We start from the raw sequence: 14,380 nt of genomic DNA, 5'->3' as shown, positions 1-14,380 counted from the left end.
ATCAATGTTAGAAGGGAGGCTCTGCTATGTGCCAATCACAGCTCAGTGTGCTGGCCGGTGAGTGAACGGCTGTAGACAGCAAGGTCAGTGGGGCCACGGAGCCTGACCGGCCACAGCCATCACTAGCCAAGATAACAGTAATGAAAGTGAACAGTTTAACTATAGGATCCACCTAGGAATACGCAGACCACCGATGAGAGGTGTAGTCTCTGACTGACTATCGAAGAGATCCTAAGGGATAACATGAATTATAGATACTCAGGCATGAGTACCAGTGCCATGTCTGTAAAGATCCCACTGTGTTGTAGGGCCTTGCATTTTCTAATGTGTGAACTCCAATGTGGATATGGTGCTCTGTGTTATGCACTGAGGTTAGTTACTTCAGAAGTCCAGAGTGAAGACGCCACTATTTGGTACCTGTTACCCCCCCCCCACCCTAAACCCACTCCCTCTTTCTCCCTACGGGGGTCTGTGGTCCCAGTGGGGTGTCATTAGTCTTCCTGAGGGACTGGCCAGTCTGGGCTAATTGAGTTGCACAGGATGACAAGGCCCCTCATTACTGCCAGGCCACTCTGCTTTGATGCTGCTCCTTCATGCACCATCAGACACTGGGCCCTAATGAGGCAAACAGGTGAGCACAGAAAGCCACGGCCAAACCTCACCATAACTCAACAAGACGACTCCGCTGCAGCATGGACGTGACAAAGTGAATGGATTTGAATCTTCCTTCTGGAAGAAGTGTAGTCTCAGAGAGAGTTGCCAGAACTGTGTGCGCTCTGGCCAACTCCGCAGACTTCCATTGTCAGGCCGCACGAACACGACAGAGTATGGAGACGGATCTGGCTACAAGGCTAGGGCTAAGATGCCCATGGTAGCTCCAAACAACCACAATCGCTGACCTCCTGTTCACACTCAAATGAAGAGCTTTCCTCTCAGACAGCTTCCTGTGTGTGTGTGTGTGTGTGTGTCTCTGGGATTCTGAGTGCGTAGACCGAGTCTGAGAAGACCGAAAAACAATACTAATGTACCCTGCATGGCAGAACCAGGGAAAGTCGCCTAGGAAACATGCACTGTTACTGTGTCACTATGGCAACCTGGTTCCTAAAAGTGCTCCGGGCCTCTTGTGAAGGGGAAGACGGTCCATTGAAGATGTTCCTCTTAAGACCATGCTGTCTTCGCAGGATTTTGTGGTCTTTTATTCTCAGAGAATAAAAAAGGCATACAGAGATGGAGGGGGGGCAGACATTATGAGAGGAATGAACAATATTTCATCAAAACACTCAACTCAAGCTTTTCAGCCCAATATTCAATATAAGCTCCAAATGTCTAGAATTCACCTCACCATTCGTCAGTTCACATCATCCATTTATTTGCTTCTAGAAATCTTACCTTTTCTGAATGAAAAACCAAAGAAATCTGGGCTGATGGGGTGATGAAAAAAAACAACATTCAAATCATTAAGAAATGCCCTTACCGATGCAGATACAGGTAAACAAAAAAATACTTTGTTGTTTGGAACCATACAACAACAAAAAGATTGTGGATTATCAATACCTGAGTCAGCTGAATTATAATACGATGCACTCCATCTGTCTATAAGAAATGAGTGAGCCAGGGTCCAGTCTGTTCACCTCTGTGTGCAGCCCCAGTACGGTGGTGGTTCCTGCTCAACCAGCCCAGCCACTCTACTGCTCTGCTGGGCTCAGTTATGCAACGTGATTACTCCAGCCATCCACCCATTCATCGAGCGGGGTCAAATGAAGCTCTTGATGTGCACTGAGTGTGAGGGCTCAGGTGAAGTAGATCTTTTGTTCTCTCAGTGCCCTCACTCTTCTGATGAGATTATCAGTTCAAAATGGGCTCCGGGGGCGAGGGTTGAGGATCGGGCTAGGTCAACTCCTGCAGAAAGGGGGTTGTGCTGTGGCCCCTGTGGCACTGGGGCCGCTCAGCAAGCATCAGGGAACAGATTAACTCCTGATTACATCACAAATCTGCCTGGTGAGCCTTTCTCCCTCATGCCAAAACACACATACTGTACATACACTCCTACTGTCACACAAACCAATACACACTCTTGAACTTTAGCCCACACTTAAACACATCTGCATCCACCCACCCATGTACACTAACACATATGTACATTGGCACACCCTATGTGTTCCCGCGCTACAGACGGCTATATCGGTCTGCTAATACAGGACTAGTAAAGGCCCAGTGCACTAATTTTGTTGGAAAAAATACTAGTTTTATTATTCATATTTTATTTGAATTCTGATTTTGTAGGGGGTGCTGCAGTACCCCTCAGCACCCCTACTTCCAGCAGCTACGCACACTTGGACAGGCAAAGACAAATATATATATACACACACAAACACACACACACACATACAAATATACATTCAAACAAACCTTGACGTGAGAAAGGCTATTGAGAGCTCATATGCCTTTCTGCCATTACAAAATCTCAGACTCTGCCTTCCGCTCTGACTATGCTACATTTTCTCTGAGCTACCCTCAGAGATGACTGTATCCACTTTCCATCATAGAAGGCCTTGTCATGTGAGGGGGGGATAGATGCCCGGCCTTCCAGGGTTCCACCTACCAGGTCAGCCCATTTAGAGGGTCCCGTTGAGAAACACTAGGACGAACATTGAGGCGTCACCATCCACACGAAGAGGATTCATTTGGGGTTAAAAGTGCCTTGTGGATGCTGCTCACGTTCTGGAACAGAGGAGAACTGGAACAGAGCTGCTGTTCTGACAATGCCTCAACACCACACTATGGACACAGTTCCGCAAACGTACTGGATTACATCTACAGCATGTGCAACAGTGCTACACGGGCTATCAGTTCGTCTGGAGGTCTTTGTTTACACGTTGATTGTGTTCTACCCCCCGTTAGAGGAATTCGCTTTCCGTCGTCTGAGCAAATGATGACCCACACGCAATCAGGTAATCATATGACAGCCAGCGCCTGTGACCAATGGACACCTGTTTTGAATCAATAAGGGCGTGTTCAGTCAGTCTATTATGCTCACCTAGGCGTATTTATTATGCCACAGACGTCCTGGACACAAATGATCTAAAGCACCGAAACCTTGCATTCTACCAGTAAATACATACTAATGTCTTTTAGACAGCAGGGGGAAAAAAACAACTGTCTGGCAAATGCTTTACAGCACCCAATGGTGTATTTAAATGTGCACTGCACTAACGAGATACCATTTGGCTGAGGGAGTCAGATCAAATGAGGGCAAGGTGAAAATATTCTCTCTGGAAACTAATAGACGAAGCTCAGATTCTATAGGCTCATACCGCCACCTATTGGCCATGCGTGTTAGTGTGCTCACTAGTCAACGGCTGAATGGTAATGAACAGGAAATAGAAAACAAAATAGAGTTCAACGCAATTCTTTAAGCATAATGTGTTCAAAGCATTCGGTCATTTTGCCTCGCTCTTTGACATTTCAAATGACACTGTGATATCAAGAGATCGAAAGAGGGAGAGCGACAGGAAAACCACAGACAGACAGGCGGACAGACAGACAGGCGGACAGACAGACAGGCGGACAGACAGACAGGCGGACTGAAAAGAAGTGAGAGTGGAAGTGGGAGTGGTGGAGAGACAGGTCCTGCCCTGCAGGATTTTGTACCGAACTGAGAATCTGTGCAAACAGCTTCAACAAGTGGCCTAATCCCAGAGCCTTTTACTCCGGGGGAGGTGGGGGGGAGGAGGGCCTCCCTGGTATTTACCTGCTAGATTCTACAGCAAGCCATAAATCTACCCAGGGCCTCGCACGCTCCCCTCTTCCTCCTCCCCTTCTTCGTCCTCCGCATTACACTCCTCTCTCCATCCTCCCATCGAGTAAATCTATGTCTCTCTGTGTTTGTGTATCTCCGTAGCCCAGCTGGTTGTGTAAGCAGTGGGAGGAGAGGGAGAGAGAGACACGATGCAATGGCTCCAGTCTAGTATGACTCAGGCAGTGTGCATCCCGCCCCTGGGGGTAAGAACACAAAACACACAGCCAGTCCCACACATCCCCTCCTCTTGTAATTAGAGCATTCAGATGCTCACTTTCCCCCCCTAACAGGCGCTCCCAGGTCCCCAGTCCCAGCACAGCCCAGCTGCACACAGCAGTAATAACCCCAATGACAGGGGGGACTGGAAACGCATTAGGAGACGCGTCTGGTTGGGCTTTTTCTTCTGGAGCCTGCCATGTGGGACGGGCTGGGACGGGAGTGGGACGCCTCTCAATCATGAGAGGACTTGCAGAGCGGGGGGGGGAGTGGTCCCCTGTGCTGCTCTGCTCTGTGCAGGGCCTACTCTGCTTTGCTCGTCTGTGCTGCTGGCTGGGGAATGTGCGATGCTGAAGAGAGGAGTCCAAAACTGGACGACATGAGTGGAGCCGGTGTCCCAGGAGGATTCCTCCACCACCTGTTCAAACAGCCGACGCTATATCCTGAGGAAATGAAAACTTCCATCTCCACAGAGCTGCATGGATCCAGCACACCAGATCCCCCTCGCTAGTCGCTACAGCTCACTGTGTGCTGTTTCCACAGCTGTTCCTGGGCCTTGCCGGGGGACAGCTATCTGGAGATCTGGAGCCAACACAGAGCTGAATTGAAAGGTGAAGAGGATGAAATTGTAAACGTGTAAAATAAACGTATAAAATGTCCCCAAATATTTATTTGATTCAACACGTCTTTCGAATGCTGTGGGTAAACTAGAACAGCATGAGAATGGGAGAAAGACGCCAGTTCCAATGCAATTCTATATTTTGTCCACCACCACACGGCCAGAGCTGATAGAGAGACCATTCAGCAGAAACTGAAGTGACGCTTTCATGAACCCGTTCAGCCTGTCTATGTATGTTCTTAAGGTCAGAGTCTGAAACGAGCAGTCTGGAGTGGTGACAATCAGTTTAAGGTCACCCCAGAGGACAGTGACAGCGCGTGAACTGTAGTTGACCTCTGGTCTTTTATTTTTCACTCTTTCACAGAGAGGAGAGCAGGACGTTAAGTAGAGCCACTGTACTTAACTGGAAGAGTGCAATCAAACGAGCGAGGTCCATCTCCGGGCTTCAATCTTCAATTCTCCTTCCCAAAGCAGGTCAACAGATAGGTGTGGAAAATGCTAGAGGGAACTGGCCTGAATTGAGTGGTTCAGTTGTCCTTTCAGGCTATTTATTATACTCTTTAGACGGTACAGCCTGGTTGGAGCAAACAGCCCTCTCTGTCTAACTGAGACAGACCCTGGCCTAACCCAACCTTTAGGAGTTCAACAGTCACCGTGCAGCGGTGGCATGCAGTCTCTTATCAGCAGCACACGCAGACGCAGCTCTGGCTGGCGTCAGGCTAGGCAGACTAGTTGGGTATGCTGCAGACTGAAGTAAACACCACCACCTTAACTGCCCCCATCACCATGGAAATACCCCGTCAGGACCAATCAAAACGCAAGACAACTGGGGCCAGGCTGTGAATGAGTGACATCAGCTATTTTATGAGCAGTTAATGTACCTACGCTTCTGTCTAGCCTGCCCCAGCTAGCTAGCTAGTCCTCTACACAGCGCCAGGCCTCCTGAATGACACCGGCCCTGAAACAAACAAGTCCTGCCTGCTGTCTGTCAGATAAGTAATGTTATTCTATGTTCTGCCCTCTTCTTTAAAACCAGAACCAGCCAAGGTGAAAGAGTCCTTCTGGAGAGGCAAGGAGCTGGCTGAAGGGAGGATCCCAAACCAAAAGCCTGCTGTTGTTTCCACCATGATTTGACAGCTGAGTGGCTCACTTATTCTCAAGATTCTACTGGAGACCGAAAATAATACCTTTCATGGTGGTCATAAATCCTACCTTGTTATGTTAAATGTTCATGTGTCAAGAGATAAAATATAAGCGAGTTAAATTAACTGTGTACATACGGGGAAAGTTAGTCAGCTGTTGTCTCATAAATCTCAGACAACACAAAAATGCATGTAAAACAGGTACAAAAATCATCAAGACTAAGACAACCATCCAAAAGCTTGGCTGTAATTGATTTACGCTGTTTTTTTGTTGTTGAGTCGATATAGAAGTAGTACTTTCAGAACCAGAGCTGAGTTTGAGGCTGTGAGTGCAGACTGTGGCCACAAGGAGGCTCTCTACCCCTCTGCCACTGATGTTGCTCCAGACGAGCTGGACTGATGTCAAGAATGATCCTCGCACATAGAGCTCAGTCTCCCATCTTCTCCCTTTGGATAACAATCATTCCTGTGAAAAACACACGACTCTAACAGGTCGACTGAGGCTCCGTTTAACAGGCGACAGCTTCAGTTACACATAAAATGCATTTTTCAGGGAGCATATAAATGTTTTACGGTACTGCCACAGCTGGCACAAAACCGCGTAAATCCCCTCACTTGTGAAAATATTTGCTCGAATATTCTACGCCTCGGCTTCACCTCGAACGTGCACTCTGGACACAACTTCTACATTATGCATGTACGCTGTGTGCACACGCATGGAAGAACCAGAGAGCTCCTTTCCCAAACAAGAACAGCACAGGGAGCAGAAAGGCACAGGGAACAGCAACAGAACAACACACAGACAGCACAGCCCAAGATAGGATTCATGGGTAAAATCAGCATGTCTTACCAGCATCACAAGCAACACCTCAGCAGTAGGAAACAGCCAAACGAATAGATGGAGAGGAGCTACAAGGATCTCCACTTAACGTTTCAGCTCACTCCCTGCACCGACGTTAGTGACAAATGTATCTGCCATCACTGATTACAAGAGAGAAAAAGAGGTAGAAAGACAGAAAGGGAGGGAGAGAGAAAATAGAGTTGGATATTTAAAGCCTTATTGCCGATCCCATGGGGCTAGGAGCAGGGAGGGCGTAATGCTTATGGTTGACTTGGCCCATCATGAGCTCACTCACGCTTTTCCAAATTGTAGACAGGAAGCACCTGGGCCCAGGGGCCTGAGATTGGCTGGCTGGCAGGCAGGCAGGGGCCCTGCAAACAACCAACACTACACATGATCAGCTCAACTGGAAGGAATACATGTATGTGTCTCTTGGTAAACAAATACCACTCCCCTCCCTTGCACAGGGCAGTGGCAGATGATTATTTTGCTGAGTTTGCAATGAGGATTTACCCCAGTGTTATACCAAAAAGACTCAGACTTTTTCTTCTACGCCGACCGGCACCCGTCTCACTTGGACTTGGCTCTGGCGGACTTGCCCTGACATGGGGCCAAGCCTAGGTCCAGGGAATTTTTCAGCTTGCATTTAAATAACAATGGCTAACTGTGAACTTTAACACCTTCACAAAGCAACTGTCTTGAAGGATGCAGAGGTTGTTGATTCTGCTCCCTCCAAGTCTTAGTGTCGCTCTCCTGAAGGACACACAATTACACTAGAGCTTGCAAGAAAGGCATTTCACTGTACTTGTGCACGTGACATTAAAACAGTAGAGCTTGTTTTGACATAATACACTGTAGACCCACTGGTGTGGGGGAAAGTCTCAATGAAAAAAACGCCACTTCATTCCTCCTCAGCCTTTGGGCAAAGGGAAAACAAAATGTGGTAGCTATGCCCACCCAGAGCCAGCTTAATGCCTGCTGATACATCCAAACCCATTACTAAAATGAATTATGATTATTATGATTTTCCTCAACAAGAGTTGATGTCTTACTGTTCTAGCTACCACTACTAACGAGAGAAAGCAAGGGTAGGCTGGTCATATGGACAACGTGGTTATGGCGGTCGCGCGTTGGAAGAAGCGCGGCGGCCGTGTGGCGGCTGGGTGAGCAGGGCTGGCGGGCGCGCGCGCGCTTGGTTGAGTTTGGTGACTGTGTGGCTGCCCCCGCTGAGTACTATGGGGATCAGCGCTCAGCCACAGTAGCCAGAGGCAAGCGGCCCAAAGTAAACAGCTCATTCTGGGGACGGCTGAGTTGAGGAGCTAGCTGCTGTAATTATACTGGTGGTCATGAGAAGATGAATAAGACCAAGAGGAGGGAAGGAGGGGAAGAGGGAGGAAAAGACTCCGACCGACAATGACATCAATCTTTATCTGCTACAGATTCCCAAAAGAGGAATTAACTTGGGGGACCGAAGGGCCGGGATAGGGACTGGGAGGGGAAGTCGGGTAGAGGGTGGAGAGAGTTCAGTTCACACTAGTCTGCACTCTCAAGCCAAAAGTTTTTGGAACATTTTTCGGTTGACTTCCAGAGGCCCTTCGGAAATCATCTCAAACACTAGTGAGAGTAGGGTGCTGAAATGTGAAAGTTGGAGCATAAAAAGATCCAACAAATACACCTTCTCTTGCTTTAAATCAGAGCTTTGTCTCCTCCACTGCTTTCTAAAAATGTGATCTTGTATGGGTCTTGCGACAAACTAGGGCACCAGTGAGGATTTCCTACACTGGACAACTTGCTACAGCTGTTGATAAGTCTTTGATAATAATCTGCAAAAAAAATGTATATGTCATTGCATTAAGATATACTGTAAGGTGGATCAAAGCTACAGTGCATTCGGAAAGTATTCAGACCCCTTGACTTTTTCCACATTAAAATTGATTAAATGTTTTTTTGCCCTCATCAATCTACACACAATACTCCATAACGACAAAGCGAAAACAATTGACATTTTTGCTAATTTATTAAAAATAAAAAACTGAAATATTACATTAGGGTATGACGCTACAAGCTTGGCACACCTGTGTATTTGGGGATATTCTCCCATTCTTCTCTGCAGATCCTCTCAAGCTCTGTCATGTTGGATGGGGAGCGATGCTGCACAGCTATTTTCAGGTCTCTCCAGAGATGTTCGATCGGGTTCAAGTCCGGGATCTGGCTGGGCCACTCAAGGACATTCAGAGACTTGTCCCGAAGGCAGTCCTGCGTTGTCTTGGCTGTGTGCTTAGAGTTGTTGTCCTTTTGGAAGGCAAACCTTCGCCCCCAGTCTGAGGTCCCGAGCGCTCTGGAGCAGGTTTTCAACAAGGATCTCTCTGTACTTTGCTCCGTTCATCTTTGCCTCAAATCCTGACTAGTCTTACAGTCCCTGCTGCTGAAAAACATCCCCAGAGCATGATTCTGCCAACACCATGGATGTTGCCAGGTTTCCGTCAGATGTGACGCCTGGCATTCAGTCCAAAGAGTTCAATCTTGTTTTCATCAGACCAGAGAATCTTGCTTCTCGTGGTCTGAGAGTCTTTAGGTGCCTATTGGCAAACTCCAAGCAGGCTGTCGTGTGCCTTCTACTGAGGAGTGGCTTCTGTCCGGCCAATCTGCCATAAAGGCCTGTTTGGTGGAGTGCTGGAGTGATGGTTGTCCTTCTGAAAGGTTCTCCCATCTTCACAAAGGAACGCTAGAGCTCTGTCAGAGTGACCATCTGGTTCTTGGTCACCTCCCTGACCGATGCCCTTCTCTCCCGATTGCTCAGTTTGGTCAGGCGGCCAGCTCTAGGAAGAGTCTTGGTGGTTCCATACTTCTTCAATTTAAGAATGATGGAGGCCACTGTGTTTTGGGGGAACTTCAATGCTGCAGACATTTTTTGTTACCCTTCCCCAGATCTGTGCCTCGACACAATCCTGTCTAGGCGCTCTACGGACAATTCCTCAACCTCATGGCTTGGTTTTTGCTCTGACATGCACTGTCAACTGTGGGAGCCTATATAGACAGGTGTGTGCATTTCCATATAATGTCAAGTCAATTGAATTTACTACAGGTGGACTCCAAACAAGTTGTAGAAACATCTCAAGGTTGATCAATGGAAACAGGATACACCTGAGCTCAATTTCGAGTCCCATAGCAAAGGGTCTGATAATTTTAAGTAAAATAAGGTATTTCGGTTTTTAATATCGAATAAATTAGCAAACATTTTAAAAAAACAACAACGATTTTTGCTTTGTCATTATGGGGTATTGTGTGTAGATTACTGAGGATATATATATATATTAATCCATTTTAGAATAAGGCTAAAACAAAATGTAGAAAAAGTCGAAAAGTCTGAATACTTTGAGTTGATTTTCCTTTATCATGGTTGGTGTCTTGACGGATTTGTCCAAAATCGTGTGACATAGAACATAACTTTTCTGTTCTTGCATTCATGGTAGTGTAAGGTGTCATTATATCATATATTAAGCATTAAATCAGTAAAATTAGACACTGAACTTGAACCCTGTAAGAGTCCTGGATCTAGTTGTCGTTTTTTTTTTTTGTATAGAAATCTCTTGTTATGAGGTGAAAACAGATTTCATGGGCACACACGTCCAAAATAATGTATGCATTACAGAATTGAATGCTTCTAACCGAAAGAGTCACCGTACCTTGATACTTAAAACCCAAATCGATACTGTCATTAACGTGGTTCTTCAATAATTTGACATAATTCTTGTTGGATGCGCATTTGATTTGGTGTCCAGCTGATAAATTATGCCATGATATTTTCATACATCATAATTTGATCAGGAGAGGAATTTTTCAAATGACAGTCAAGGGACGAACAGCTGTTGTGATATTTTTTTAATGACAGTCAAGTGACGAACAGCTGTTGTGATAGCGCATGCGATGCAACAACAACCCAAGTGCTGGAAAAAGGTGTTCGCAAGGAACGTCCACAATATTTTGGTGTCTTATTCGTTGCACCGGTGAAGATAGTTGTGCCTGGATCCACGTTAGATCTAATATCCCATCAAATGTATGGATCATCTGTTGCGGTCTGCTTGATTAAGGGTCTTGTTATATTTAACAGAGAGTCAACGTAATGAGTTCATGCTGTTGTGCCTCGGATTGGACACAGAGTAGTCAATTTATAAATTCGCCTGCTCCCTTTAATTATCCGTGATTTCATTTTTGATCCATTTTTGTGAGAGATGTGGCCAATTTCTTTTGTTTCCAGCCGCTTCAATTGAAGGGTGTTAAACTACTCTGTTGCGGTTAAACTAAGTGCGGTTATTACGAGGACAACAACATCTATTGTTGGCTTCAACTTGGGTTTCCGTACAAATCCTTCCATTGAAAAGGGAACCTGGTTTTTAGTCACTTTCTCATTATAAAAACAGCGATGGTGAGATTAATGCTACCGCTATTCGTGCCTGCGTCGGCCACATAGGCCACAGAAAATCGCCATGCATGCATCCAATCTATTTAGTCAGGCAATGTCCACATTATTCTCACATATTTTAGAATGTAATAATACTTTGAATATCAATGCATTGGCAAGGCCTAAAAAAATGCATGATCTTAAAGTGACACTTTTTTGCCATGCTTTTTTTGTGGGGTGGGTGGGGGGGCTATATTACAACCTATATGTACAATTATATAAATTATAAAATTGTATAACATTTAGGTCCTTGAAAATTACAATTCAGTAATTAAAACAATCCCTGAAAGTCCTTAATTTTGACTTGCCAATGTCTGTATGAACCCTGCTTAAAGGATGTATAGTCCTAGACCTATGTTGTTGAATAGCTGGAGTTATGGGCCAATTTCCATATGTTCACATCTATTCCTCTAAGTACACATGTGGAACTGCATGAAAATCCCTTTTAGTTTGGTTTCAAACCATTTTGAAATGTTGATCCCATTGTCACACATTTGCCCCATTATTTATAGAAAGACCCATATGCCTTAAAGATAGTTCCATGTGGGTTCATGGAAAAGGCTTAAGACAAAATGTATCTCCAAACTAAACTCGAGGTAAACCTTCAAGGAAATTGGAATTTAAAAAGTAGCTGCAGACCTGAAAGCCAGAACACTAAAGGATGTCTGCTTTTGTACATGTGTGCTTTTCTGCTTGTCCATCTTCTTATTTTGCCAGAGAAACCCTCAAAGGAACCTGCGATGCTGGCCAATTAGCAATACAACTTTGTGCTGTTTTTTACTAGCGCAGAACACATACTGTAAACCTTTGTTCACTCTATAGCAGCTAGACTGAAGGCACTGTATCTTTTAAAGGGCTTCTACTTGTGTCCATTAATCGTTATTATTTAACTTCCAAGATTATTATTCTTTAACTTGAAGTTTAGACTAAAATGAACTCCTAGAGTCATGACATTGTAATAACCATAGAATATGTAGTAGAACGTCCATGTTCTCCATCTTACAGTGCATTCGGAAAGTATTCAGACCCCTTCCCCTTTTCCACATTATGTTACGTTACAGCCTTATTCTAAAATGGATTAAATTATTTGTTTTCCCTCATCAATCGACACACAATACCCCATAATGACAAAGCGAAAACAGGTTTTTAGAAATGCAGGAACTTGGCCTGTGTGTCACCTCATATTTATACCCCAGTGAAACAGGAAGTCATGGCTTACCACTTAAGTGTTCCTAATCACTTAGGTGAATTTAACGTAAAATATGAATGGGAATTACTTCTGGTAGATTATACGCATAAGAATTTCTAGGGGTACCAATTGTGGAATACGTTTCAGAGAAAAATATTTATTTCACATACATTTTACAATTAAAGGTTCGATTTTTGTGAATATTTTGAATGAAAGACCAAGAGGATAAACAGCAAAGATTTTTTTTTCACAGCCTGTTTTGCTCATATTTACCAAGGGTGCCACTATTAGTGGAGGGCAATGTATGTAAATGTGATATTAAATAATAAAAAATATATATATATTTTTTTTCTTTGTTATTATGGGGAATTTTGTGTAGATTGATGAGGGGGGGAAAAAAACATTGAATCAATTTTAGTATAAGGCTGTAACGTAACAAAATGTGGAAAAAGTCAAGGGATCTGAATAGTTTCCGAATGCACTGTATGTTGAGGAAGGGGACGAGATGATTCTGTTCTGAATCCCCATCTCTGGAGGCATGCTGTTTGGCTGCTGTTATTTGCGTCATTAGCCACCCAATGAGCATGCCAGGAGCTGAGCTACAGTAGGAAGTAGGGATCAATGTTTAGGCCATAGGAGCTCCACCGTGAATAAATAATTCACAATGGTAGCTACAGCTCTGCTAAATACTTTATTTCTGTTCCACATGGCTTTGTAGTAACATCATTGTCTTTATAGAGCTATGGACATGGACTTTACTTTCAACAGTTTTAGAAAACTCCCAAACTGGCTTTTACTATTCATTACCCTCTGGAAGTCAAAGGGGAAGGTAAACTATCGTGTTGGGGAAGTTACTCTGAAAAGATCATTTACCAAGTTACCAAAGAAGTTAAGCTACACTAAATCTACCCTGAAGAAAAATATTGTTTACTTAACTAAAGTTATTTTGAAAAGGTAGTTCACTAAATCCTAACTACATTGTGAAAAATTATTTGATCTAAATCTGAAATGTCAAGACTACAAACTGCAAGACAGAGCACTCTGGAGTCAGATGTTAGCAGAATGTGTACCACCAAGCTACTGCAAAATGTAGTTCAATTACATGTAGTTCACTACTACCCAACACTGGCCAACTGCTTCTTCAATGCTCGCTTTACATGGCCTCCATGTCCCTTGGTGTTAGTTAAGATGCCAGTCCCTGACCCCGCTCTTCCTGTGATCCACACATGGCCCTGACTGCAACCCGGCTCTGATTAACAAATTAACAAGCTCTTGAGCTGATCCTGGATCAGGTAGAGGTGCAGGAGTATGTGACCCTAACGCAGGGATTAAGTCTCCTTTATGTCCAGATTACACAGCACTTACTCCCTGAGCTGAGGGGACGTCAGGTGTGTCCCTGCAGATTAGCACAAAGCTCCTGGTAATGAAAGAAAGGATACCCGGTGCTGCCTCTGGCGCCTTTGAAGTCAGACCAGTCAGGCTGAATAAAAGGCATTCCCCTCCCTCCCTTTCCCTCTCCTACCCAGGATGGGAGGAGCCCCAGAGGAGCTGGAGCCAGACTCCCAGAGTCCAGTAGATAAGGCTGAGATTAGCCCAACCTGGCCCGCACCCCTCTCCCTCGCTCTCCTCCTCTTGACTCTCCCTCTACCTTTTCTTACTCCCTCTCTCTTCAAGGGCTTTATTGGCATGGGAAACATATGTTCCCATTGCCAAAGCAAGTGAAATGGATCATAAACAACAGTGAAGTAAACAAATCAGAAATGAATAAACATTACACTCACAAAAGTTGAAAAGAAATAGAGACATTTCAGATGTCATATTATGGCTATATACAGTGTAGTAACGAGGCGCAAATACACTTTTACCCAACTTTCTCTCACACCTTTTAATTGAAAGGTAGAAAGGAGTTCCAACCTCCCTGACAGACAGGTGGGGCAAAGGTGGGGAGGAGGACAGAGCCAGAGGTGTCCCTAATCTAATGGCACACCCTCCTCTGGAAGTAGTCCAGTGATTTTTATAAGGTCAGACTTGGAGGCTGGGCCCTGGTTGAGAAAGGTGGAGGTGCATACAGGGGGAGGGCGGCAGGGTTCTGGATGTATTATACAGACACGC

General features: G+C 45.0%; 1 protein-coding gene across 3 annotated transcripts in view; it reads right to left on the bottom strand.

Moving 5' to 3' along the window:
* Positions 1-14,380, bottom strand: part of LOC106582849 (E3 ubiquitin-protein ligase PDZRN3-B) — a 129,093-nt gene that overhangs the window by 41,131 nt on the left and 73,582 nt on the right. Inside the window, exon 1 of one of the 3 annotated variants that reach the window (XM_014166376.2) lies at positions 6,627-6,805. The exons of the other annotated variants lie outside the window; for them this stretch is intronic. Coding sequence (XP_014021851.1) covers positions 6,627-6,632 — 6 coding nt within the window. The 5' untranslated portion in view covers positions 6,633-6,805. Of the gene's footprint in view, positions 1-6,626; positions 6,806-14,380 lie in introns of those variants that run through there. 3 annotated transcript variants of the gene reach the window in all.

This window comes from Salmo salar, chromosome ssa22 (genome assembly GCF_905237065.1).
Source record: "Salmo salar chromosome ssa22, Ssal_v3.1, whole genome shotgun sequence".
Classification (NCBI taxonomy): Eukaryota; Metazoa; Chordata; class Actinopteri; order Salmoniformes; family Salmonidae; genus Salmo; species Salmo salar.
This window is presented reverse-complemented; position numbering and strand designations above follow the sequence as displayed.